At 44.9% G+C, this 26,039-nt stretch overlaps 1 protein-coding gene across 1 annotated transcript; it reads left to right on the top strand.

Moving 5' to 3' along the window:
* The first annotated feature begins 627 nt into the window (after positions 1-627).
* LOC128902044 (transitional endoplasmic reticulum ATPase-like) lies at positions 628-26,039 on the top strand. The gene is made up of 17 exons (XM_054184369.1): positions 628-820; positions 5,856-5,967; positions 6,353-6,525; positions 11,564-11,706; positions 12,690-12,820; positions 14,990-15,121; positions 15,541-15,643; positions 17,551-17,684; positions 17,948-18,083; positions 19,123-19,235; positions 19,788-19,952; positions 20,063-20,185; positions 21,271-21,483; positions 22,769-23,077; positions 24,522-24,677; positions 25,044-25,198; positions 25,613-26,039. Exons 1-17 carry the CDS (start codon positions 804-806, stop codon positions 25,716-25,718), a joined length of 2,421 nt encoding a protein of 806 aa, XP_054040344.1. The 5' UTR covers positions 628-803; the 3' UTR covers positions 25,719-26,039.

Below are 26,039 nucleotides of genomic sequence, written 5' to 3'. Positions count from 1 at the left end.
TCAGGAAAAAGAAAACCTGCTTAAAAAAAAAAAATAATCGGGGAAAGGAGCCCCGCAGGTACCTTTGGGTGGAGAGGAAGAGCCAGGGCCCCGCATGCGCCCTTTCACCTGGGGGGAAATGAAACCTCTGGAGCACGTTCCCCCAAAGCCTCGCCGGGACCGCCCCCGACAGAGCTAAACCCACCCCGCGACCCCACCGGCTGAGTCCAGGCGCGTTCAACGCACTCCGGCTGCTCCCCGAGCACCCACCTCCCACCCCTCATAATTGGCTGCAACCCTCCACGCGCGTTTCCCTTTCCTCGGGCGCTAGCCAATCGTGAGGCGAGACTAGCCCAGATGCTCGTCGTGCTGGGACTTTCCGCCTGGATTTTCCCATTGGTGGATTTTTGCCATTGTCTGCGCGATCCGTGTTGCCCCGTAGAACAGCCACGGCAGGAGCGGCGCTGCGATTGGCTGACGGGTGTTGCACTTGGCTCATGACGATTGGGAAGGGAAAGGAGAGGGGCGGGGGGGGAGGAGGAAGGGCGCTCGTTCTTTTTTTTTCTCGTCCCCTCGCTTCTGCCTCCCCGATTGGCTGAGGCGCTGGCCGGGCTGAATTTCCGATTGGTCAGCGCACGCTGTTGCCAGGCAGGTGAGGCAGCGCAGGGCGGAGCTTCCCCTTCCGATGAGTCGGTTCTGAGGTTCAGTCAGCGTAAAGCGCCTTGATCTGTCGCCACCGCTGCGAGCCTACCCGAGACCCGCCGTCGCCTGCCCTGAGGAGCCGCCGCTGGCCGCCTCCCCTCGCCCCTTTCCCCCCTAGCGCCATGGCCTCAGGATCCGAGTAAGTGTGGGCCGCCCCCCAGCTGGCCGCGGCCTAGGCCCTGCTGAGGTGGTGCTGGGCCTAGCTCGGCCTGCCTCTCCTTACCTCACCTCCGCGCGGCGCGGCGCTGCCTGGGCCGGGCCCGGCGGCTGGCCCGAACCGACCTCCGATCATGCTGTGTCATGCAGTCTGTGAGGAGGTTGGGGTGGGGCCAGGAGGGGGATGGGCCACTCCGTGCGTGCCCGGAGAGGGGCCCCGCGCGCCGCCGCCCCTCAACTTCCCGGCCAGGTTTCCCCAGGAAGTGTCGAGTCATGGAGGAACCGAGGCCTGGTCAGGTCGGGCCTCCATTGGGCTTTGGCCGTGCCCCCTCCCGGGGCCGTCCGGCCTGGGCTAGGCCTCAGCCAGGGAGGGCTTTGTCTTCCAGACCCCGGAGCGCCGGGGAAAGCGGTGGAGGCTGGCGGGGCAGCAAGGGGGGAGAGGCGTGTCTCGGTCTCCTCCCCGCAGGCCCGCAGCGGCCCTCGGGTCGGGGCTAGAAGTGACTTGGCATTAGAAGAGGCAGATATGTTGTGCCGGGCTGGCCTCTGTGGCAGCTGAGGCAATCGGCTATATTTTCGTCTCCTGTGTCTTGCCTCACTCTGTTTTCAGTTCCAGGCTGAGGGTCATCTTTTGTGCTCCTCAAAAATGAGTTGCGTAATACTGGTCTCTCAGCTCCCAGCCCACATGTGCAAGCCACTTAATTGCCTCTTGAGAGGAGTAAAAATAGAACCTAAAGATAATTTCCCCAATTCAAGAATACTTTAAGTGAATTGTTGGCCTCGCCAGAGGCACTTTCAGTCCCTTTAGTGCCTGTGGTTTATCTTCTCCTTTTCTTTTGCAACTCCTGCAATTTAGACCTACTTGGTCCTACTAAGTCAGTTTCAGCAAGGTGTGCCAAGAATTTAGTGTCTGGTAGAGCTTGTGATGGAAGTGATGGTCTCAAAGGCATATTTTGAGCTTGAGCAAAGTGAACAGTGTCTTTAAAAATAAAATTCTACTTTTGCAAAGTTGTTCTCACTACATAGGAATCAACAAAAGTTACTCTGCAACTGGAAAACAGTTACTTTTTAGTTGCAATTTTTGGGTCAATGCTGTTGGCAGCCACCTTGCTGAATTGAGCTTTAGCACAGGGAGTAGCATTGCAAGAGCTAATGGAGTGTGGTTTCTGAAGAGATTCTTGTTTTCATGTGCGTACCTGTCTGAAACAGTATTTGAGAACTTGGCATCTTGAGTGTGGGTATGAACTCACTGCTTGATTGTCATGTGCTGTTCCAGTAAGTGGCTGCAATCATCAGATATTTCACTCATTTGCTTCAATGGATAAAATGTTTTATGGTTTGTTTTTTTTTTTTTAATACTTACCTGAGGAAAGTAGTTCAGTCTGTAACATAGATGTTCAGGGTAGTAAGAAACCGCTGACAGGTTTTATCTAGGAAGTGAGTTCATGAGGGTATTGATAAGAAGGCATACCAGTATACAGAAGGCATGACTGTTTTCACTTTTGTTACTCAAGCTGGAATCATTTTGAGTTGGTGACTTTTCATTGTATATTTAGCACAGACTTGCAGGAACAACTTAGTTCCCTACTTTATGTGGAGCTTCAGAGATTGGTAGTCATTTTCAGAAGAATCGGTGATTACTTTCGGCTCTCACTCTTCATACTGTCCACCACAATGCATAGCCTCTGGGCATTATCACATGCCGAACAAGGGGAGCTCTGACACAGAGAAAAATGATGAAGTGATGTAAGTTGTAAAATATCTCTCCCCGCCTCTTCCCTGTGTCAAATGGGGCTATTTGACTGCTTTACTGAGAGAGAAAAGGGGGCTAAGGATGGAAACTGGGAACCCATTCTGGTTGATCTTTAGGGCTAGTACATATTTGCTTCAATTTTATTGGTCTTGTGCTTTATATGCAATTTTGGCCATTAGCTGTGCTATTATGTCCTTGCTTCTGGCCTCTGTCTAGGGGCAGGTTTTTGATGCAGGCTTTGAATTTCCTTTTAATTCCAAAACAGCTCTAAAGCTACATTTTGTGTTCAATTTATCCCTCTGTTAAGTTAGTGAAAGAAAGGTGCAAGAGGGAAAGTGTGTGAGTGAGCTGACAAAAGGGGTTAGTAGGGGAGATGATCTAGAGGATTTGCACCAGGCTCTCTCTGACAGGAAACTCATTGAGGAGCTTTAAAAATTACCTAGGTTAGCTGTCTGTCCTGCCCTTTGCTGAATTTTACCAGCATGTGTAGGAAAGTTGGCAGGAGAGAACCCCAACGCATGCCTTAGGCTTTCCTGCTTGGTGTTTTCAGTTCAGGCTCTCCTTGCCTGATGCACAGATGTCGGGGATTGTCTGAGCGTGGTTGAGGTGCACAGACATATTTTGTTCTGTCATCTCAATTACAGCATGAGGAACCCTCAGGAGAGATGCAATGAGGGCTAATGGTGATAATAGTATTCTAAACTGCTACTGGAAGATGGATACTGTCTGTCTGTCAAAGTCCTTACTCTTGTCTGTAGGAGAAATAACATCACTCTCCCGTGTAGCTGTCATATAATTTCTTAACACCTTTGTTTCTTTGTCTGCAGAACTGTCAGGTCATATAACTGAAGCTGACCCCACGTGTTTTGATGTTTGCATGCTGTTTCTTGGAGACCTTTCTTCCTTTTTTAATGTCTCTAAGCTTTTCAATTGCTTTAAGCGCAGTAATGTACTGACAACGTTGATCCAGCTCTCGCTTCTTAGGAAACTGCAGATTCAGTTGTTCAGTACTAAAACTTCTTTTCTCACATTGAGCAGAACTAAGTGGACCTTTTGTTGTACTGTTCAGCCCTGTTGTGTGTCAGCAGGTATCTGAGCTTATTTTCCAGATTGATACAGCTTTTGGTTTATTGAAAGTTTTGGTCCAAAAGCTTCCACTTGCTGCCCAATTCCTCTTCCATTTATTTTTATCTCATATCCCAGACCCTTTTTTAGGCTGCACAGCAATCTCTGCATCCTGAGGGACAGCCACTCAGTTTCAGTGACAGTTTATGTAGCCAAAGTCTGGCAGCAGTTTCTTATCAAAAGCCCTTTGGATCCACATCTTGTGCAGAGGGATATGATTCACATTCACACTTTGAACAAGCTAAATTGTTTCTTTCTGGTGTCCCTTAGCTCAAGTTTTAAAATCTACCTGCTAAATTAATTTCCAGTGTCCAGGAACTAATGCTGAGGTAAGGCCCTTACGGGTAGGTTGTTGTTTCTATCCACCATTTTAACCACAAGATCCTGTGTGGCCTGATGATGTATCGGTTTCAGTTTTCTTATTGCACACTCAGTTTTCCTGGAAATCCCAGACCTTTTAGGACTTACCAAGACTGCATTTTAGGTTGAAGATGGAATTCATGAGCTCCTTCCTGGGTGTATCCAGCAGCATTTCTTGTCTCTTTTTGGGTTTAGAGAATGGATCTATAACATCTCACATGGTTATTGAAAGGGATGGATGTCGATTTCTTACCTCTTGCACTCTTTAATGAAGAGAGGAAAAAGGTGACTTTCCCAGTGCTGGCAGTCCTGGAAAGACATGTTTTACAACTCTTTCTTTTGTTCACTTAAAATAATGTTGCCTCTCATTTCCAGCATGTTTTCAAGCTTCACATAAGCCCTGATAACATAGGAAACAAGCTGGCTGCCCGCATAGGCTTGCTTGGTGTTGTTCCCCCTTTTATGTGACAGAGAAAGGAGCCGATACCACATAGTCTGTCTTGGAAAAACCTCTGTCTTGAGGGGTGGGGGGACCTCGGGTAACATCACACTGTAGGTATGTCACCTCTCTCTGATGTACTTCTAAAAATGCAGTGAGCATGCCAAGAGATGCACTGCTGCCACAGTCTGCGTTCGTGCTGTGTAGCTGCTTGCTCTGCCACTTCTACTCAAGGTTTGATTTCTTCTGGTTATTTTGTCCTTAAAACAGCGAAATGGAGCCAAAGCGTACAGCCAACACAGTTGTTCACAAAGCTTCCTACTCTCTGCTGGTGCTTGTTGCTTGCTTAGGACAAAGGAAGATTTAATTTTTTCTTTTTGGTGAGAATCAAACCAAACTGTGCAAAGTTTTCTGTTCTGACCTTAGTCACTGGCACATCTGGACTACTTTGAGACAATAGTCAGACGCCCACCAAGGGAAGTTACAACAGTCTGCTGCTGTTGTTGCTGGCTAATGTACAACTTCCAAGAGCTCCTCGGGAATCAGTTGATTCAAGTTCATATTTCTTTCATAAAGTCAATCATGATTAGATTTTGAAGGAAATCACTTAATCTGCCTTTCTTTTATTCCTTCATTTCCTTGCTGTTTGATGTGTTCCATTTTGTCAAGACAAACAAATTATCTGTCATATTTCTTGTGGCATAGTGGGCTAGAGCTGCAGTGACTCCTGTGAAGATATTATGGAAAGGTGCTTATATTCAAAAAAAAAAAAAAAAAAAAAGAGAAACCCCCATTTTTCATGAGCGCTTGAATATTTCTAACGGCTTGCTAGTTTTAAGAGTTTAGCCTGTTGAGGCCTATTAGTTACAACTCTTCCTGTCAGGGGAGCTGCAGCATTGTCCTTTAATTCCCCTATTTATCTGGGATTTGACACCAAATAGACTTGAACTTTTGTTTTGGTGGCAGTGGTTACATGTGATTTCAGATGAGTCCGACTAATTCTTTTAGGCAAAACATTGTACAGTCAGCAACATCTCACCGATCATTTATTTTCATAGATAGCTTCATAGCTATTTCCATTTGAGGCTAGTAAAGTTATATTTAGTTATATTATATATATTATTATATATTATAGTTATATATATATAGTTATATTTAGTGACAGAAAACATTCTGCTTTGAACTCCTGAAACTGGTGCCTAGGAATATAGTTTAGTATAGTATAGTTTCTAAAAGACAAGACAACAAAGAAACCTGTAGAAAATGGAGAACAAAAGAAGGAGGTGGCTGGAAAGGGGGGGAGCAATATCACTTGGACTCATTAACTTCTGTTTTCTTTGCCAGTTCTAAAGCAGATGACTTATCAACTGCTATTCTGAAGCAGAAGAACAGGCCCAATAGGTTAATTGTTGATGAAGCCATCAATGAAGACAACAGTGTTGTGTCACTGTCCCAGGTGCGTCATCTATAAAAGCCAAGCATTTAATCTGGTAATATGCAAGCTGTTGCTGTCTATTAACTTGAAATGTAACTTTGCAACGTGAATCGAAGTATTTATGTCAGAAGCTGCAGCAGTTACAAGTGAGGGAGGTGGGTTGTCTTGTTTTCTAACACTCTTCCATGATAAAATATATTTTGATTCTCAAGTTTTAGGATTCAGTTGAGCTTGTGCCCTTAGTCTGGCTTCAGGATTAGCTCGACCGGTGTAGTGGGAGCCTCTGTCTTCGTAGATCTAGTATATCACTTCCAAGATGTAATTCTCCAAAGTCAAGTAACTTTCCTTCAAATGCTTGAATTCTTGTTTTGTCAAAAGTTTGTTCTAATGCTGTTATTGTTTACAGGCAAAAATGGATGAATTACAACTGTTCAGAGGAGACACTGTTCTGCTAAAAGGAAAGAAGAGGAGAGAAGCGGTCTGCATTGTTCTGTCAGATGATACCTGCTCAGATGAGAAGATTCGCATGAATAGGGTTGTTCGCAACAATTTGAGAGTGCGCCTGGGTGATGTGATCAGGTGAGGACTAGTTTGCTAACTTGTGTACCCCTGAGTTGCCTAAATAATTTGTGCGCTGGCTCTGAATTGATTCAGTCTGTAGCGGAGACAGGGTCTGCAGGAAGTATTCTTACATCTTCCAGAGATCACAGAAATGTTTTCAAGTGTGTGTCTTATATTGGGGATCTCAGTTTACTTTTGCATGTGTTTTGGGCTGTATGCATATTCAGATTAATACTAAAAAGTGATGCTGAAGATTCCTGAAGTCTCTTCAGGAACTTCATGAGCCCAGGTCCTGTCATTAAATTAAGTAGTTCAATTACCCTGCTGTTGTCACTGTCTTTTTCCCAAATTTACATTGTCAGATGAACTCACAAGTTTTTCTTGTCTAAGCAGTAAGCAACATTGTAATTGATCTCATAGTATGGTTAGCTCAAGCACTGAGCTGCCATATGACAACCAGAAGTTAAAACTTGCTAGAAATGAGCAATAAAAACATGAAGCAGTCAAATAGCAAGATTAAAAATCCTCGAAGGTTTTTTTTATATTTCAGTGTTTTGTTATAAAACATTCTATGATGGGAGTGGGGGGAAAAACGTGTGAGCATTTCTTAAACATAAAAATGCTAATTTGCAGGCTTAAATACGTAAGGGCTGACAGCTCTTCCTCCTGAGCATCTTCCTAATCTGGAATATCGTGCATATTCTGAGAAAATTGGAGCCTGGTTTCTGACATTAGACTTCCTGGGGTGATGTCTGGAATAATCTTAAAATGCAAAATGTGTTTCATACGAACTTTGTAGAGGAGAGAAACAAGTCTGTTCCACCCATCTCTCTACCACTAGAAAATGCAAGTTTTAAACACAACTGTAGTTGGAACAGAACAGTGCTTTGAGCCAGTCTGTGGATTTAAAATAAAGGTGAATCCTTACTTTAACCTGATGTGAGATTACCGTTGGAGTAATTTCTAGTGAGACAGTTCAGCTTGCACTCTCCTCTTCTCTGCTGAGAGTCATGTAGTGGTTCTCAGCCTTCCAGATGTGTTACCATTTGTTTTAGCTTTGTTGCAAGGGTCAGAGAATTTTCACACCTCTTGCTGATCTTTAAGTACTTATTGTTTTACTTTCTGTGGCCTGGTTTCTGCCAAAATCCAGATTCATGTGCTCATAGCTTCCTGCTTGTAGTCTATCAACTGTTTTCCTTCTGTGGCAGTCTGTCTTTTCCTTTACCCTTCTGCTATATCCTCTCTGTAAAGCATGTGGTAAAAGAATCTATTAAGAGTCTTGAATGAAGTAGCGTATGAAAAGTCGTGCGCTCAGCTGCAGTTCCTCATAGGCTTTTCTTAGCTGGCAAAGCCAGTTTGAGCTTTCTGCCTCTCTGCTGCAGCTTGATACTCTGAGGTGTTGCTACAGTAGGCTGTTGGCCTACACTGTAAAATAATAGCTGAAATGTTTATTTAAAAAGGGGAAAGGGGCCTTCGGACTTTAACCTAAATGTCAGTCTCCACAAAGGGGAATTGACAGACACCTGCCTACCCCTGGTTGGTACTGTGAGAGCCTTTGCTCAGAATCAGTGTTATCAGCAACAGGAGCTCTTTTCTCTGTAGTAAGTTATGAGAGAGTGAGGAAGGAACAAAGAGTTTTCCCCAGCTCCCTTTCCCTTACAGTTGTTTCAGCAGTAGCTCCTTGTTGAAACAAGAGTTCATTCACAACTCTTGCAGGTCTTTAGGCTGCATTAGTAACTTGTGAATGTGCCTTGGGGATGGCAAGGGGGGTTACGGAAGAGCAGGGGGTAGGAAGAAAGTATGAAACTCCCCAGCAGTTTTGGATAGGGCTGAGAGGAGTGAAGGGAAGCATGTGTTGTGAAGACTAGCTCTCAGATGGGCATGATTTTTGCCTTGTTAGCATTCTTGTGCAGGTGTGAAGTTTCACCAGGGCTTTGGAGGGTCCTTTCTGGCATTTTACTGGCCTGGGAAGGGACATAGCTGCCTTTTCCAGACTCAGGTATAAGTCCAGGATGATATGGTGTGTGAGCCGATGCAGGCAGGACACAGTAACAACCACAAAACCACGGATGAAAGGCAAAGAACAAATTTAATCTTGATACTTCATGGATCGGGGAATCTCCGAAGCAGCACCTGGGCAGAGGCATGCAAGCAGGGAATGCAGGCACTGCGGAGCGAGAGAGAGTCCTTGTTAGCAAGAGAGCACAGACTCCCTGTTCCTGCCGGTATTTCAAGGGTTCAAGCAGGTATAGTTTTCCTACTGTGCTTTGATCTTCTTCGACAGCAGGGCAGGATTCTCAAGCGGCTAGATAAGGTGTCCCTGAGTCCAGAGCAGACTTAAGTTATCTAAGTGCAGATGTTCTACTTGCAAGCACATAAGACTAAACAACAATTAGTGTGATATATGTGTTTCCCAGCACCCCAGGTGCGAGTCCCTTGAGTGTATTTACAATCCTCCTTGCTGATCTTCCGTTACTTTTCCACATTCCACCCCCTTGCTCAAGAGACCACTTCTGCTGGGGTTGACAAAGCTGGAGATGTTCATTTAGGCTTGTGGGGTGTAACACAGAGTAATTTACAAAGGCATGCAATAAACATATATCTAGAAAAAGGAATAAACGTATTTCTGCAATACTGCTTTGAATCAGGTGTCCCATTCCTCTTGTCAGGGAATTAAACCACTCAGCCAGCCAGGCACCACCAGTGGGTTGTTTCATTTGATGCATTAAGTCCCAGAGAATGCTGAATGTCGTGCTTTATGCTGGCTGTTTCATCAGTTATGTTGGGGCAACACATGCCTTCAAAGTTGAAGCAGTGTTTCTGGTGTAAAGGGAGCAAATAGTTCACTGTCAGTTGATATTGTAATATTCATTGGCATACAGCCGCTACCTACTCAGAAAAGATAGCAATGAGAGACATGAATATCAAAAATCACTTAGCATAATATAATTCTATAATACAGCTGCTGGGGTTGATGCACCACTGAAACAAATTGTCTAAAGATCTGCAGCTGTTGACCTTCCCTTCATATAAAAGGCAGGTGAGTTAGGTACAGTAGAGACTAACCACATCCAAGTATTTACATGTTGATTTTGCAGAGGTGTATTCAGGGCACGTGCTTGTAGTACCAGACTACAAAGCACAATGAGACAACCTGTGATAGGGGAGGAAAACAGCAGTGACATCTCCTTCCAGTGATACATACGCATTGCTCCAACTCCTTCAGCTATTATTACTCCATGTTTGGTAACCTCATGTGGGTTTATTGCCCACACAGATTGGAGAGCTATGGCTTCCGCTTTTTCAGATTGAACTTCAATTTGATGTTGGGTTTGTGACACTAATAACACCGTTCCAATGCCATCTCCTCTAGATAAGGCACAGGTATTCGTTGAAGATACCTGAAATACAAAAACTTGAGCATCTGATATTAACAAAGGATGTAAAGTAAGAGGAGAAGTTGGGTTATGATATATAGGGGAACCTTGTAACGCCTTGGACCAAAATCCTACAGGTTCTTTCTGATTTTTCATCCCAGTCATCTGCCACAATCCCAAGACTATATCGTCTGGAATCGTTACTAACGTGAACGGATATCCTTGCTTAGGAGTGTATAATTGTGCATGCTCAATCAAAGCATTTTTGCAGGCATCAAAGGCTTCTTGTTGCTGCTTGGCCCCCTGCCAGACAACTTTCTTCCTAGTTAATTTCTGCAGAAGGCACGTTAATATCACTAAATGTGGGATAAAAGCTCTCCAGTACCCTAAAAGTCCACAAAGGACTGTAACTGTTTTACAGTGATTGGTACATACCTGATTTGGTATTTCTCTATAATCTGTCTGTGCCAAACTATTCCCCAAAATTGTACGGTAGCACTAGGGCCCTGTATTTTCTTTGGATTAATTGCCCAGCCTCGGTCCTGCAAATGCACTTTCAGCAATTCAGCAGCTGCTTCACTTTCTTGTTGTGACTCTGCCATAATCAGTAGACCATCAATATAATAGTAAACAGTAATGGTACCTGACCGTACTGCTACATCAGCTGCTATCATTAGGTGGCAAATGGAGGGACTGTGTGTGTATCCCTGAGGCAATACTTGGAAAGTATATTGCTTTTGTTCCCGGGTCACATCTTGCACTGAGGTGTCAGGCAGGGCGGAGGGGGGGCGCGGAGTTGGTGGTGGGGCTGGGGGCGGTCGGCTTTTTTGCCTAAATGCTAACTTTTGCCACCGGGGAAACATTTCTGATGTTGTGATCCCATCTCTTTCTGATTGTGGGATAACAGCTTGTACAAAATCATTCCACATTTGTTTCCTTGTCACCCATGCTGTAACTGCTTTCTGTTTCGTCGGCTCTCCTTTATTGACCACCCACACAGATGGTCCCGAAATCACAGCCTCAGTTTCCCTCAAGGTATTTCCCAGGGCACCTACAGTACCCATAGCATTTGTCGCTGCTGGTATAACCAAGGGGTTTAGTGAGGCAGGCGCTCCTCTCAAAAACTGCATTTTGATACTTCTCATCACTGCTACACTGTCCGGATTGCATCCTGTAACCAACACGTGAGCCATCCCCATCTGCTGCACCAAATTAATACCTTTCTTGGTTGCACACCAGTTTCCGAGGGATGACACTAATTCAACAAGTTCTGTATATGCTGTTAAAACTGCTGTACACAACCACTGATACAACACAGGTGCGATAATGTCTTGCCCATCAGGACCTCTGACATTTTGCAGCTGAGCATCTCCTCGTATCTGATCACGAATGGGTATAGGGCTTAATAAATCTTTTTCACCCCCTGGTAAATGAATAGATGCAGCTGCACCCTGAGTCCATAGCAGACTTAAGTTATCTAAGTGCAGATGTTCTACTTGCAAGCACGTAAGACTAAACAACAATTAGTGTGATATATGTGTGTGTGTCACTATATAGGTGTGAGTGTGGTGTGTGTGTCACTATATAGGTGTGAGTCACTTGAGCATATTTACAGTCCTCCTCACCGATCTTCCATTACTTTCCCACATATGGCTAACTGGAGTTTTCTTCTCTTGCAGCATCCAGCCTTGTCCAGATGTGAAATATGGCAAACGTATCCATGTGCTGCCAATTGATGACACAGTAGAAGGGATCACGGGGAATCTGTTTGAGGTCTATCTCAAGCCGTACTTCCTGGAAGCATACAGACCCATCAGGAAAGGTAATAGCACCTGTTATTGAAATCCTGATGTCAGCGAGTGTGAGCTAGTCCTGAGACTGAATAAAGAGAATTTCTAGAAGCTTGCACAGATCTCCATGAAGCATTAGACTGACATCTGTAGGGTGAGATTTTGTTGGTGCTGATTTAATTTTTTTCCCAGTCTTCAGAAGAAAGGGTGATATCTGTTGCTAGCTGGCAGAGAAGCTTGATAGTTCTGCATTGTTTTGCTACGTGGGATGGGAGACCATCAGAAAAGGCTGAGGTAGAACTCAATTTAATGAGATTTTTCTCCTGAGTTGCTACCACTCGATGGGATTGGGGAGTTGCCCGCATATTAATCAATTGGTTGGATATACTAGCTGGCACCCTGACTAAATTCACTTTTTCAAAGTAATTTAATTAATAACTGGGAGAGTACATAAAAAACCAAATATACTTTTAGAGTTGTGCTGGTAGCGCTTCTGCTGGAACAAATAGGTCCTAATACAGTATAAACACAAGTTGAAGTTATCCAGCTTCTGTAGCCCAGTTTAGCCAGGAGTCATAGTGCAGTATTATATATTATTCTGCTTCTGGAGACAATTAGTTATAACTAGTAACAACTAGTTATAATAACTTCAAAATGAATTTTTATTAAGTTGTGGCTTTTTGCCTGTTTTAGAAATGTTAAATTGAAACCGAATGGAAAAGAAATGTGATTCCTTGCCTTTGTGTTTTGTATGTAGGCAGAGTATCTGTTTGCTAGTTTTGTTTGCTGTTTGTTTCTGGATGAAATTTGAGAACTTCAACTGCTACAAATCTAAATGATGCTTGGGTAGTCACAGTACATGCAGCTCTTGAGTTTGAAATACAGAGTGGTATTAAACATACCAGCAGTGTATGCCTGTGTAACCCACTTCCTTGCCCTCTGGGGCTGCTGGTAGTACAAGGGTTGACGTTTTGCAGACATCTCTTGCATCAGGCTACTGAAATGGGTTTTACAGGTGACATCTTCTTGGTGCGTGGAGGAATGCGTGCAGTGGAGTTCAAAGTGGTGGAGACAGATCCAAGTCCTTACTGCATAGTGGCTCCGGACACAGTGATCCATTGCGAAGGAGAGCCCATCAAACGAGAGGTGAGCAGAATCCCGCCATGCGGTTCTACTGAATCCCCTCTGTCCAAAATCCGTTTCAGTGACAGTCCTTGAGAGCAGTAGTATTTGCAGTTCCTGTTTTGGCATTTTGTGTATTGAATGTAATGATTAAAATCTCTGGTTTCAGGAGGTGAGCTCCTGCTGAAGGCAGTCAGAGAAATTTGCTTCCAGTATCCTTCCTCAGATGCTGAGATAGCACCAATGCTTAGATTTGCTGATGAGATGCCATACTTTGGCAGCAGCTGATTTTGCATCTGCTTCCAGATATCTCATGCTGGATTTAGATGCATCTTTTAATTCCAAAGTTCCCTTGATCCATAGCAGGGAGGGCTTACAATGTTGCTAAATTTCATGCCATGTGAAAAGAAAGCAATTAGTGCCTTTTCAGTGAGAAATTTGAAATTTCTAAATGGTTGATTCCCCCTCCCTCCCCCCCCCCCAGTCCCTTAAGGTATCTAGCCTTGAGCATCCCAAGCTTGAGGCAGCTTGAGTGGATTGTCAGGTCTTGGCCACCTTATTGTTACAGAGTAGGAAATCTCAGAGAAATGAGCTAAGGTGGTTGTATATACTTCATAAAGTAAGTGCCTTTTTACTACCTGCAAATCAGGGTGAGTGCTGGTTTGTAGTTAGCTGCCTTCTGAAAAATTCATCACTATTTGACACTGTGAAATTATATCTGGGCACTGGATGAGTCCAGTTTGGGCTCTTCAGGACACGGCAGAGACAGATAGGAGCAAGTTCATCCAAGGACACCAAAATGATAAGGAGCTGGAGATCAGAATGAATGAGGAGCAACTGGGAGAGTGGGTTGATGCAGCATGGAGAAGGGAAGGAAAAGAGGCGGGCTTACTGGCAACTTCCTGATGGGAAGGGGTGGATAACCAGGCTCTTCAGAGAGCTGCACCCAGGGACAGGACTAGAGGCAATGGCACAACCCTGGAGCAAGGCCTGGAGAGGGCAGGAATCTCCAGACCTGGAGATCTTCAGCGCTTAGATAGGGCAACCTGCTTGAAGTAGTAGTCCCTTTTTTTGGGTGTTTGGACTGAGCTCCTCTGAGATTCCAGGCTGTGTCATTTTATTATTTTAGTGTGGCCTAATGTTACAGATAGCTAAGGCCAGTAGAGATTTGGACAGCCAAATGAATGGATGCTGTAGAGCTATACTGAAAGAATTGGTTATGGTTGGTCTTATCTGCACATCTGGATCTTAACATTCTCTGTTACTTTGAGTCAATCCCAAAGGAAAACACTATGTCAGAGAACTGTATGGTAGCTAGGGTATGTCAAGTAGTTAGAAATATCACTTACAGTTTAAGGAATAAGTATATTTTATACTGGGCTTCATTGTCAATTGTTATCTTTGTTAGCCACAGAGGGTCACACAACTTGTTTTGCACTAGAGTCTGTAGGGGTCCTGGCAGCAGAGGCTGTCATTCAAGAGGGTGGGCTTCAGTGAGGTCTAGGTATGTGCAGGTATTTCCCTTTGCATGTCTGGGAAGAGAGATGTGTGAGCTGATGCAGGAACAACCACAAAACCATGGGTGAAATGCAAAGAGTAAATTTAATCTCGATACCTCATGGACCAGGGAATCTCTGAAGCAGCGCCCAGGCAGAGGCATGCAAGTGGGAATGCAGGCACTGCAGAACTCAGTCCTTGTTAGAGAGTTTTTGCTAGCGAGAGAGTCCTTGCAAGAGAGAGAGAGACTTCAAACCTGCTGTTCTTGCCTGTGTATCAGGGATTCAAGCAGGTGTAGTTTTCCACTGTGCTTTGATCTTCTATGACAGCAGGGTGGGAATCTCAAGTATGTTCGATAAGGTGCCCCTGAGTCTATCACAGGCCTATGTTATCTAAATGCAGATGTTCTACTTGTCAAGCACATAAGACTAAACAACGATTAGTGTGATATATGTGTTTTCCAACACCCCAGGTGTTGAGTGTGTTTACAATCCTCCTCACTGATCTTCTGTTACTTTCCTGCAAGAGAACTAAGAAACAATTGTAGAAGACACCAGGAAGACTTGAAAGTGAGGTTCTCAAGACAGCAAAGAAATGGCAATGAGCTAAAACCTGGATTCCTGGGTTCTGTAGACTGGGAGGGATTGTTGAACAGTTGTTTTCACTCAGATGTTTAATGTATTTCCTTCCGGGTAGGATGAAGAAGAGTCGTTGAATGAAGTGGGCTATGATGACATTGGTGGCTGCCGGAAGCAGCTGGCTCAAATCAAAGAGATGGTGGAACTTCCCCTCCGACACCCTGCACTCTTCAAGGCCATAGGGGTGAAGGTAAGTCCCCATGTGTACCAGGTGGATGAGTGGGCTTGCCCTTGCGGATGACTCTTGATGTCAGAGATTTATGAGGTATTGGGAGGGGGAATAAGTAATTTGGGTTGGGTTTTTTTAATGCTAGTGTTAGGAAAGTATTTCCTTACATGTTTTGGACACAGATTAAAAGTACAAAAGTACTGGCAACTTGCAAAGCAGATGGATGCTTTGAATCAGCACTGTCAGTTACTGGCAAGGTTTTTGTTTGTGTGTCATCCAAAGTAGTAAGGGTGTTGATAGCAGTGCTATGATGGCAGCTGTTGCGTGAGTTTGCATCACAATTTTGGACTGGCTTTATCAAATGCTTACAGCTTCGCTGTGAAGCTACTTAGGCATTCAGATACTAGCTCACCACCTAAGTCCCTTGCCTTTGTCCTCAGCCTCCACGTGGGATCCTACTGTATGGTCCTCCTGGCACTGGTAAAACACTAATTGCCCGAGCAGTGGCCAATGAAACAGGGGCTTTCTTCTTCCTGATCAATGGTAAGTTTTGTGGCTGCTTTGGCCCCAGATCTGCTGTGTGCTTATTCATCTGTCTCATGATAATGAATGGTATTAATAGGGCTTATAGAGCCACATTGTCTCCCTGACATCCTTCCTTACCTCTTTGAAGTGTGCCTCTGGGGACACTTAGAGGCTATTCGTGTGGAAGCATCTGTGTACTTCCCTTAAGCTTGATAGTTTTGTAGCAGGCTAGTTGGAAAGACAGCTTTGCGATGCAGGGACTTGGAGTCTGGCTGAGTGTTCGTTTATGTTGGTGAGGGTAGAGCTGGGAGTGAAGTGGTGAGGTTATTCTATGTATATGGGTGCAGGACACTTGTTTCTGTTGCTGCCAGCATGTTCCATTCAGAAAAGAAGCTGTTCTGCTGTGGATTTCTTTTTTTTTTTCCCCTCAAGTAAAGCACAAGACCTGTTCTGTTTCACATAACATTAATTGGGAGGAACTGTCCTGAAAGCTATAATGAGTACCTTGGGACTTAACTACAAGTGACAGAACCTCCTATTGATCACTCTTCACCTGTAGCAGTTGAGATGGATACTGGTTTATGTCCAGTAAGGACCAGATTCTGAATTTTCCTCGCTGTTTTTCTGTCCCATTTTACAGTCAGTGCTGGAGTAACTGAACATTTGTACTTAAGGAGTGCTGCTTTTCTTTTCTGATTTCAATCACTTATAGACCCATGAAGGTGAAAGCAAAGGAGTGTATAGCACAGCATAGCAGTGAGCAGCAGTAGGGAAGTGACTTGCTTTGTATCTCAAGGTATCAGATGTAAATGGACTGGTTTTAACCATATGTCGCCCTTGTCATATACTTCCTAAGTGTGTGGAAGGTGTCACTGCATGCTAATGAGCCAGATGTTTCTTTAGACGCTTGTACTTCTATTGCGTAATAAAAATAACATTGTCAGAATTAGTGATGCATTCTCTGTCTGCTGGTCTCAAGCCTGGAGCTGCAGGCAGTGTTGTAGACGGAGCTGGTATGAATTGGTGAGTTACTTGTAATGAAACACTCTTAGTACCTGCCTGCACCAGTGGCTCTGCAGCTGATGTACTTCAGTCAGCTAGCAGCTTTGCACTCCTGAGGGTCAGGTTTCTTTTTCTTGGATCTCTTAGAAGCATACTTTTCTCTTCATTACCACTCCCATCAGCATGATAGAAAAATCTGTAAAAACAGAATAAATCTGTGAGCCTGCACTAGTGTTCAGCATTGTAGGAGATCTCAGGGGACAGGGGAATGCTGTTCTTCCTTCTGGGATTGATGTGCTTACACCTTTTTTTGTTTTTTGTGGTGTTTTTTTTTTTAACTCATAGGATCCTTTGAGAGGAGATGGGTTTGGGGTTTTGGCTTTTTTTGGGGGTGGTGGTGTTTTTTCAGTGGGTTGTTTTTGTTGTTGGTTTTTGTTGTTTTGTTTTTGGTTTTTTTTTTTTTTTGAACTTGTAGGATCTTACAGAGGTAAATGTATACCTGTGTAATGCAAGCTAAAGACAGCTTCAATATCTTACAGCTTTTTACTTCCCTACCCTGATAATTCATCACCATATAATTTGATTGCTTCTCTTGCAAGCTAGGACTGTCATTAACTGTGTGTAGTGGCACATTACAGAGAAGCTCACCAAGTGTGAAATAGGGTAAGGAAAGAGGCAGCTAAAGGTAGCTCATTATCTAGTGCTCCATTCTGTTAAACTGAAAACACCAGAATAATAATAGAAAGTAATTCTGCATGCTGTTCTTGCCTGTTCAGCTGAAGATTTAGCGAACTTGGCTGATAGTATCTGCTTTGGCTTGAAATATAGATACTCCCACGTGAACATTATACTAAAAAATTCAGCTGCATGCCTTGGGGCTAGCTGCCTCTCTTCTGGGTGCCATGGTGCCGTTACGTTTTCAGGTCCTGAGATCATGAGTAAGCTGGCTGGTGAGTCTGAGAGCAACCTGAGGAAAGCCTTTGAAGAAGCAGAGAAGAATGCTCCTGCCATCATCTTCATTGATGAATTGGATGCCATTGCTCCTAAGAGAGAGAAGGTAAAGAAAGCCTGTAGAAGGTAAAGGAGTACATCTTTTTCGGTAGCAGCTGGTGTGAATCTCTGCATTTGACTACAGGGTAAAGCAGTATTTAACGCTTGAATTCAGTTGGATGTCAGAAGTTGGATATCAGAAGAATCTGATATAGTTCATGATGTTTCTTAAGAGCTTGTGTCTGTTATATCTGTCTGCTCTGGTGCAGTACTAGCTCCTGTGCTGTGTTTTAGAGCTTTTGGTCTAATCATTACTTTCTCTCTCCATAGACACATGGAGAGGTGGAACGTCGCATAGTGTCTCAGCTGTTGACTCTTATGGATGGACTGAAACAGAGAGCACACGTGATCGTTATGGCAGCTACCAACAGACCTAACAGCATTGACCCAGCACTCAGGCGATTTGGTAACCACGATTGATTGCCCTTTTTTTTTTTTGTGTGTGTGTATCAGATACTTTGTTATGGGCTATGCTTCAGGGACCTTGGAAAGATTGAGCAGAAATTAATATTAAACATCTTCTGTGTGTTACATAAACTATTGGCTTGTCTCCAGCTACTTCATTTCTAGGCTTCCAGCCTTTGGTATAATTTTCTGTGCTTTATTAGGTTAGAACTTGTAGAAATAACGAAATAATTAAAGGGTAGCATGCTTTTTCATCTCATCAATTAGGTGAGGCTATTTCAGGACTAAACACTTAAGGGGTTGTTCATGCCTCAGGTTTCAGAAGGCTCTGAATTGTCCAATTTCTCTTCCTTTTATTGATGAGAAGTCTGGTAGTTTCTGAGTTTCAGGTTTTTGAAACTTTGCAGTGAGAATAAATGTCTGTTGTATGACCAGTTGGTAAAGTCTATAATAGCAAACCAGTCAAGTTTGCAGGAAAAAACAGCCTCTTAAATGTGTAGTGAGGCGTTTGAATGCACAGCTATGGCTAGAGGAAAATGATAGGTGTACATACCTTAGTTAATACTGCAGTAATACATAGGTTTCCTGCCTCCCTGGATATTGGGGCAGTTCACACTTTTTACCACTTGAGTACTGCTATGAAAGTTCTGAAAAATTAAATTTCTCAGTATTTGTGGACTCCCATGCTGAGGACACGAAGGTAGGAATAAACAAAAATGTCTTGTGGTGTGTTGGTTAGGGGAAGCATATTTTCTTATAAATGAGGCTCATAAAAAACAGAAATCCTCTGTGTTTATATAATCTTGAACTCTAGTTAATACAGTAGTCTCACTTTCCCTAAATGACTAAAGCCTTTCTTCCTCTGATCTGACTCTGCTACTGTGCTGATAGATGCTACAGAGAAACCCAAAGCTCTGGTGTTTTCTGAAATGGTATGTGTTTGTGGCTCGTCATCATGTTCCTCTGTCAGAGGAAGGCAGCAACTCCAGCTCCTTTAGTTCGCAGAATCAGCAGCTCAAAATATGTTTTGTACTCCTCAGGTCGTTTTGACAGAGAGGTAGATATCGGTATCCCAGATGCTACCGGGCGCCTGGAGATCCTGCAGATCCACACGAAAAATATGAAACTGGCTGATGATGTGGATCTGGAACAGGTGAGTAGCATGCTATTAGGAAAGCTTGTCTCCACTCGTTTAGGACAGCATGAAACTGGGCGAATGTGTGGTCTCTGGGCTTCCTTCTAACTGGTCTACCAGTGACCAAAAATCCTCACTCACTAGTGAAGAATGGCATGGCTAAGTGAAACAAATGTGCATCAGTCCAGTCTGGAAGTGCCTTGCCACTGTCCTCCTGGGTTTGTTTGCCGTGGCATTCTCTTTAAAAATAAAGCAAGCCTGAAACAGCACTCACAGAGCTGGGTGAACATTGTGGTGATACTGGATGGTTACTGTAATCTCTGTCCTGAATGAAGAACTGCAGTCCTTGGGGTTATCTTTCTGCACACCATCTGAATTCCTGTTGCAGCTTTGATCTCAGGTCTTTGCCTGTTAAATATGTGATAGCGCTTGTCTTGAATTTGCAGCAGAGCACTGATGTTCCTGTCCTCCAGAGTTTTGTTGCACCTGAGTGAGTGACCAGAGCATGCATTGCCCTTGCAGAGTGCTTGGTTGTATCCCTGTGAGTCATAGTCAGTGCTCTGCTTTCAGGTGGCAAACGAAACCCACGGCCACGTTGGTGCTGACTTGGCTGCTCTTTGCTCAGAAGCTGCTCTTCAGGCTATCAGAAAGAAGATGGATCTCATAGACCTAGAAGACGAAACCATCGATGCTGAAGTGATGAACTCGCTGGCTGTGACCATGGATGACTTCAGGGTAATGCAGGAGTGCCCCTCTTTCTTTTGGGTGCAATGTCTAATTGCTTATCTGAAATGTGTGAACATAATGTGTTAGAATTCATTTAATGCTATTTCTTCTAACAATAGTGGGCTCTGAGCCAGAGCAACCCTTCTGCTCTTCGAGAGACTGTGGTGGAGGTGCCACAAGTTACCTGGGAAGATATTGGTGGTCTAGAAGATGTAAAGAGAGAACTCCAGGAACTTGTACAGGTAAGGGTTTCCAACAGATTTTTGCCTAGTCAGCTTGAAAAATAATTATAAAATCCAGAACCTCTTCACATTCCTGTTTGGGCTGTGAACAGGGTAAATGCAGAGTTTTTATGATATTTTTCTTGTAATGGACTGAAAATACCACGCTGTTCCATCTTAGTGAACTTAGGGAGAGTAAGATGATGGGAAGCAGCATCAGGCTTTCTTTAGCTGAGTCTACAGTGACATCTTGAGTGGGTGTTTTGCTACATGCAGAAACAGCAGCAGTTCTGTTTCTCTTAAGTGGAGACCAGCAGTGGGACCACTGCTGAGAATCCTGTTACGTGGTGGCTTTATATGCCAGAAAGTGGATGAAGATTCTCATACAGAGAGCCTCTGAAGGGCTTTCCATCAGCATTGACATAGAGACAGGTGGGAAGTAATTGTGAATCTATGAAAGGACAGGCTGGAATGAAGTCATGAATGGTCTGTGGAAACTTCTGTGCCTGCCTGTGTTGGGGTGGTTTGGGTTTGATACGTCCCTGCTTTCAGTTGGCACTGTAGAAACAGCCTGTCTGTGAATAAAAGAATCTACTTTTCAGTCTAATTTTCTGGCATTAAAATCATTGCCTATCTCTGACCTTGTTGTGGAGGATAAATGCTCACATCAGACATCTTGCCTGTCTCTGGAGAGCAGAGCAAATAGATTAGATAATGAACTGTTCCCTTTTGCTTCTGCAGGGCAGAGTGGAGCTGGGGTTAAGCATGCTGGAAAACTACCTGAACTGGTACTTAGTTCATAGGTGGAAATAGACTGTTTAAGGTAGCTTTACAATTTAGCTGTGGTGCTTTTCAAACCAGTGCCCATTTAAAAACTCCAGCGGCACCGAGCAGGTGTTTAACCCCCCAGAAATCTCAGGTAGTATTTCTGGTAGGAGCAGAAACAAAACTGATCTAGTGAAAGATGTCCCTGCCCATAGCAGGGAGGTTGGACTAGATGATCTTTGAAGGTCCCTTTCAACTCAAACCATTCTATGATTCGAAGGTACAGACCTATTCTGGCTCATCGCAAGAGGTTTTTGTTTGTTTGTTTTGTTCTCCTTCAGTATCCTGTGGAGCACCCAGACAAGTTCCTCAAATTTGGCATGACCCCATCAAAAGGAGTTCTGTTCTACGGGCCACCTGGTTGTGGTAAAACACTGCTGGCCAAAGCCATTGCCAATGAATGCCAGGCAAACTTCATTTCCATCAAGGGGCCAGAATTGCTCACCATGTGGTTTGGTGAGTCTGAAGCTAACGTGCGTGAAATCTTTGACAAGGTAAGTGTATCTTCTACTCCTTGTGCTATGTTTGTGCTGAGATACCCCCAAAACACTGTCTCCACTGCACCTGTCATACTGGCCTGGTTCTTGTTTGTGTGTTTTGTGTTTTCCCCACTTGGACTGAGAGCAGAGGCTGCTTTCCTGATGTTAGGGAATTAATCCTCTTTGGCAGCATAGCTATTTAAATGGTTTTCTCCTGCTGCAATTTGTATCTGTTGTTACAGGATGCCCCAGTGTCTTAGCAGTGAGGCTAGCATTAGGATGGCATAGATATTCTCTGCATCCCTGAAAGCTTACTTTGACACCTCATTAGCCATCACCTTCTACAGATTTTCAAAACATGCTACGGGTTCTTCTTCTGCAGTTGGACTAGATGATCCCTTCCAACTGAAATATTCCATTCCATTCTTGTCCTGCAAAATATATGGTTTAGAAAGGAGCTCACTCCTACTGCCCAGTTTCCCCATAGATAGTGTGACCTCCTGTCAGTGGAGAATAATCCTTCTGGATTATTTTGGGAATCCTCACTCCTGTGGTCAGGGAAGGTGCTGAAAGAGCAAAGTTGGAAGGAGAGTGAGAGAGAAAAAGTTAGGTTGAGAGGGAACATAAGAGGCCATCTGTTCCAGCTGTTTGTCCAGAGCAGGGAGATAACTTGGAAATTCAATCAGGTTGCTCAGGGCCTCCTGTTCTGAACATGTGCTAAGGACAGAGAATCCCTGACCTCTCTGTGTCTTGTGCTAATGTTTGAGCTCTCTCATTGTGAAGAATTATTTTATTATTTCCTTATTTCTAACTGAAATTTTCTTTGCAGCCGTTTGTGCCTGTGGTCTTTCATCCTTTCACTGCACATCTTGAAGAAGGATCTGGCTCCCCTTTCCCTATAACTACCCATTAGGTAGCTGAAGACAGTGATTGGATTTCCCCCTTTCATTTGATATATCTTGCCCACTGATACTTGAGTGCCTAAATAACCAATTGACATCCCCAGATCTTGCAGGGAGAGTTCTGGTCCAGGCGTTACCATTGGAGTTACCACCCTTCTGCTTGGTTCACAATGCTCCTAGCTTTGGGGAAATACAGCTGCTTGTTCAGGATAATTTAATTGAGGGTTTGTGTGGCAGGAGACTGTTCTGGAGCAGCTCCTCCAAGCTCTCCTTGTGGCAGCAGTGCTCTGGTACTCCTCTGAGCTGCTTTAATTGTAGGGTAGGCTTAATGTGAAATCAGCATGCTCCTCGCCTGGTGGTATTAACATGGAGTAATTGTTACCATTTGCTTTTTGCAGGCCCGCCAAGCAGCCCCTTGTGTGCTCTTCTTTGATGAGCTGGACTCCATTGCAAAGGCTCGAGGTGGGAATATTGGAGATGGTGGTGGTGCTGCAGACCGTGTCATCAACCAGATCCTGACAGAGATGGATGGCATGTCCACCAAGAAAAACGTCTTCATCATCGGTGCCACCAACAGGCCAGACATCATTGACCCAGCCATCTTGCGCCCCGGCCGCCTGGATCAACTCATCTACATTCCCCTGCCTGATGAGAAGTCACGGGTTGCTATTCTTAAGGCCAACCTGAGGAAATCACCAGTTGCCAAGGTAGGATCTGCACCCTGACTGTGTCTGACTTGGGTTTGCTGTGTGCTGCACGTGTTCCTCACAAGCTGTGGACAGAGCAGAGGGCTGGTGACTGCTCCACACAGTACGGAACTGGGAAACCTTTAGTCCCTGAAGGATGGAGATGAAGAGGTGGGGGAGGCTTGAGATCTGAGACGAGGTATCAACAAAGCTAGGTGTTAGTGTGTAAGCACAGCAAGCCTTTATCACATAGTGGAGTTCCGCCCACAGTGCGGGAACAGGAAACCCTGTTATGGCAAGATGGAAAAGATTCTTGTACTCTGAAAGAAAAGTAAGTGTAGAAAACAGGGGTGGGAAATGGAAATTAAAGAGGATCTGTTGCAGTTAATTGTTGCTGAACTCTATGATAGGCAAGAGCTATGTCCCTTGCCTGGGGAGCAGGCAATAATGCAACTGATAGTTAAATTTTGTGCCAAGCTTACCTTTTTAGGTGCTGTTGGGAAGGAAAGCTTCAAATGAGGTTGCAGTACTACTCCCTCAGTTGAGGGGGAGGAGGAGGAGGTTGGTTGTCTTGGTCTACCTGTGCCCCATCTCCATTTCCAGTCCAACAGCATTTCATTTAACTCCTAATGCTGAGACCTGAGCAAATCGATATCCTAAATCCACAAGTCAACCTGCCTCTTCTTGAGGATGAATAGTGCAGAGGCATTCTGCTCTCGTGAGACCCCACCTGGAGTACTGCGTGCAGCTTTGGGGCCCCCCAACATAAGAAGGACATGGACCTGTTGGAATGGGCCCAGAGGAGGGCCACGAAGATGATCAGGGGGATGGAGCACCTCCCCTATGAAGACAGGCTGAGAGAGTTGGGGTTGTTCAGCCTGGAGAAGAGAAGGCTCTGAGGAGACCTTATTGCGTCCTTCCAGTACCTAAAGGGGGCCTATAGGAAAGGTGGGGAGGGACTCTTTATGAGGGAGTGTAGTGATAGGACTAGGGGTAACGGTTTTAAACTGAAAGAGGGGAGATTTAGATTGGATATTAGGAGGAAATTTTTTCCTGTGAGGGTGGTGAGGCACTGGAACAGGTTGCCCAGGGAAGTTGTGGATGCCCCATCCCTGGAAGTGTTCAAAGACAGGTTGGACAGGGCTTTGAGCAACCTGATCCCTGCCCACAGCAGGGGGGTTGGAACTAGATGATTTTTAAGGTCCCTTCCAACCCTAACCATTCTATGATTTATAGCTGCTTCACGGGGTCTTGCTGGGTGTGTGGGGAGTGTGGCCTATCTTTGTATGTGGTTAACTTTTTTCCCAAAAACAAGAACCTTAACAGCTCATCTTTTCAAAATTGTCTAAAGTTAAGGCAACACCTTGATACCATGGGATCTAAAGACACCTCTTTGTCACCTGAGGGTGTAAGGTGTAAAGGACAGGCCTCTCTTGGTTTGTTTTTTGGGTTTTTTTCCTGCTAGGATGTCGACCTGGATTTCCTAGCTAAGATGACCAATGGCTTTTCGGGGGCTGACCTGACAGAAATTTGCCAGCGTGCCTGCAAACTGGCCATTCGTGAGTCCATTGAGAGTGAGATCAGGCGAGAACGTGAGAGGCAGACCAACCCTTCTGCCATGGTGAGTGGGGCACTCTGAGCTTTTCCTGCTCATGAGACTGGCAGCCCACCTCTGCCCATGGGTGAGGCAGGATATGTTCCTCTCCATAATGCTTGGATGGAGATGAGTGAGCTCTCAGCACAGAGCATGGAGCTGGAGTACTTTGTTCTCATTTTTGTGGGAGGGTGAGGCCCTCCTGGGGTGCCTCATTGTCAGCATTGCTCAGAAGGCCCCTGCTGCAGCCTTGACTCAGTCTGCCACAGTGTCCCTCTACAGCCCCTACTTTGGTGGGCATTGGAGCATCCTGGCCTAGAGGGAGGCTGTGGGCGGCTGTCGGGCCGCGGAGCTTGGGCACACAGCTCACCTGGGCCCTCTGTCCTGCTGCAGGAAGTGGAGGAGGATGACCCAGTTCCCGAGATACGCAGGGATCATTTTGAGGAGGCCATGCGCTTTGCTCGACGTTCTGTCAGTGACAACGACATCAGGAAATACGAGATGTTTGCACAGACTCTACAGCAGAGCCGTGGCTTCGGCAGCTTCAGGTAACTGTGGGGGAGTGGGGGGAGGGCAGTGTGGCTCAGCCAGCTCCAGAACAGAGTACCAAGGCAGCTTTCTGTTGGATTCTGGGTAACAAATTTCCTTTTCCACCATGTTTTCCCATTCTCCCTAGCATATACAGCAGCCAGATGAGTATGTGGCAGGCGTAGGCTGTGCTGCAGGTCAGTTGTAGCTGCTCTGTTAATGCTAAAGTCCATCAACCCTTTTTTCCTTTAACACCAGTGACATCCAGCAGCCGTATAAGCCTTTTGTGTGACCTGCCATAAGGCTTCATCCCATTTCTTCTGCCTGTCCTACTTGGCACCAGGGTGTTGGCATGGAGGGAGGGGATTGTGCTGAGCTGTGAGGAGGCTTTTTAACAGCATCTCTTCTCTCCCCTCCTGCACCACTGCACGCAGGTTCCCATCAGGTAACCAGGGCGGTACCGGTCCGAGCCAAGGCACAGGAGGTGGCAGCGGGGGCAACGTGTACAGTGAAGACAATGACGATGATCTCTACGGTTAACTCACTGTCCTCTGGACCAAACTCCACATCAGGCCACATTGTACAGGGGAAAAATCCAATGACTCTCGGCTTCTTCATTCCTCAGTCAGAACAGTGTAGCTGCATGTCAGACTTTGTACAGGGAATCTTTTCTGCAAACACCAATCCAGACCAGTGTTCAGTTGGGAGGCAGTCAGAGAATTAACAAGGAGGGGAACCGACTTAATTTCTGAGAAATTTCTGTTCTAGTTTGTGGCAGAATCAGCATCTTTAGCAAAGAGTACAATGCTAGCCTGTATAAAATAAATCCCACAAAAATAATAAAAATCCCACAAAACTCTA

Source organism: Rissa tridactyla, chromosome W (assembly GCF_028500815.1).
Source record: "Rissa tridactyla isolate bRisTri1 chromosome W, bRisTri1.patW.cur.20221130, whole genome shotgun sequence".
Lineage (NCBI taxonomy): Eukaryota > Metazoa > Chordata > Aves > Charadriiformes > Laridae > Rissa > Rissa tridactyla.
This window is presented reverse-complemented; position numbering and strand designations above follow the sequence as displayed.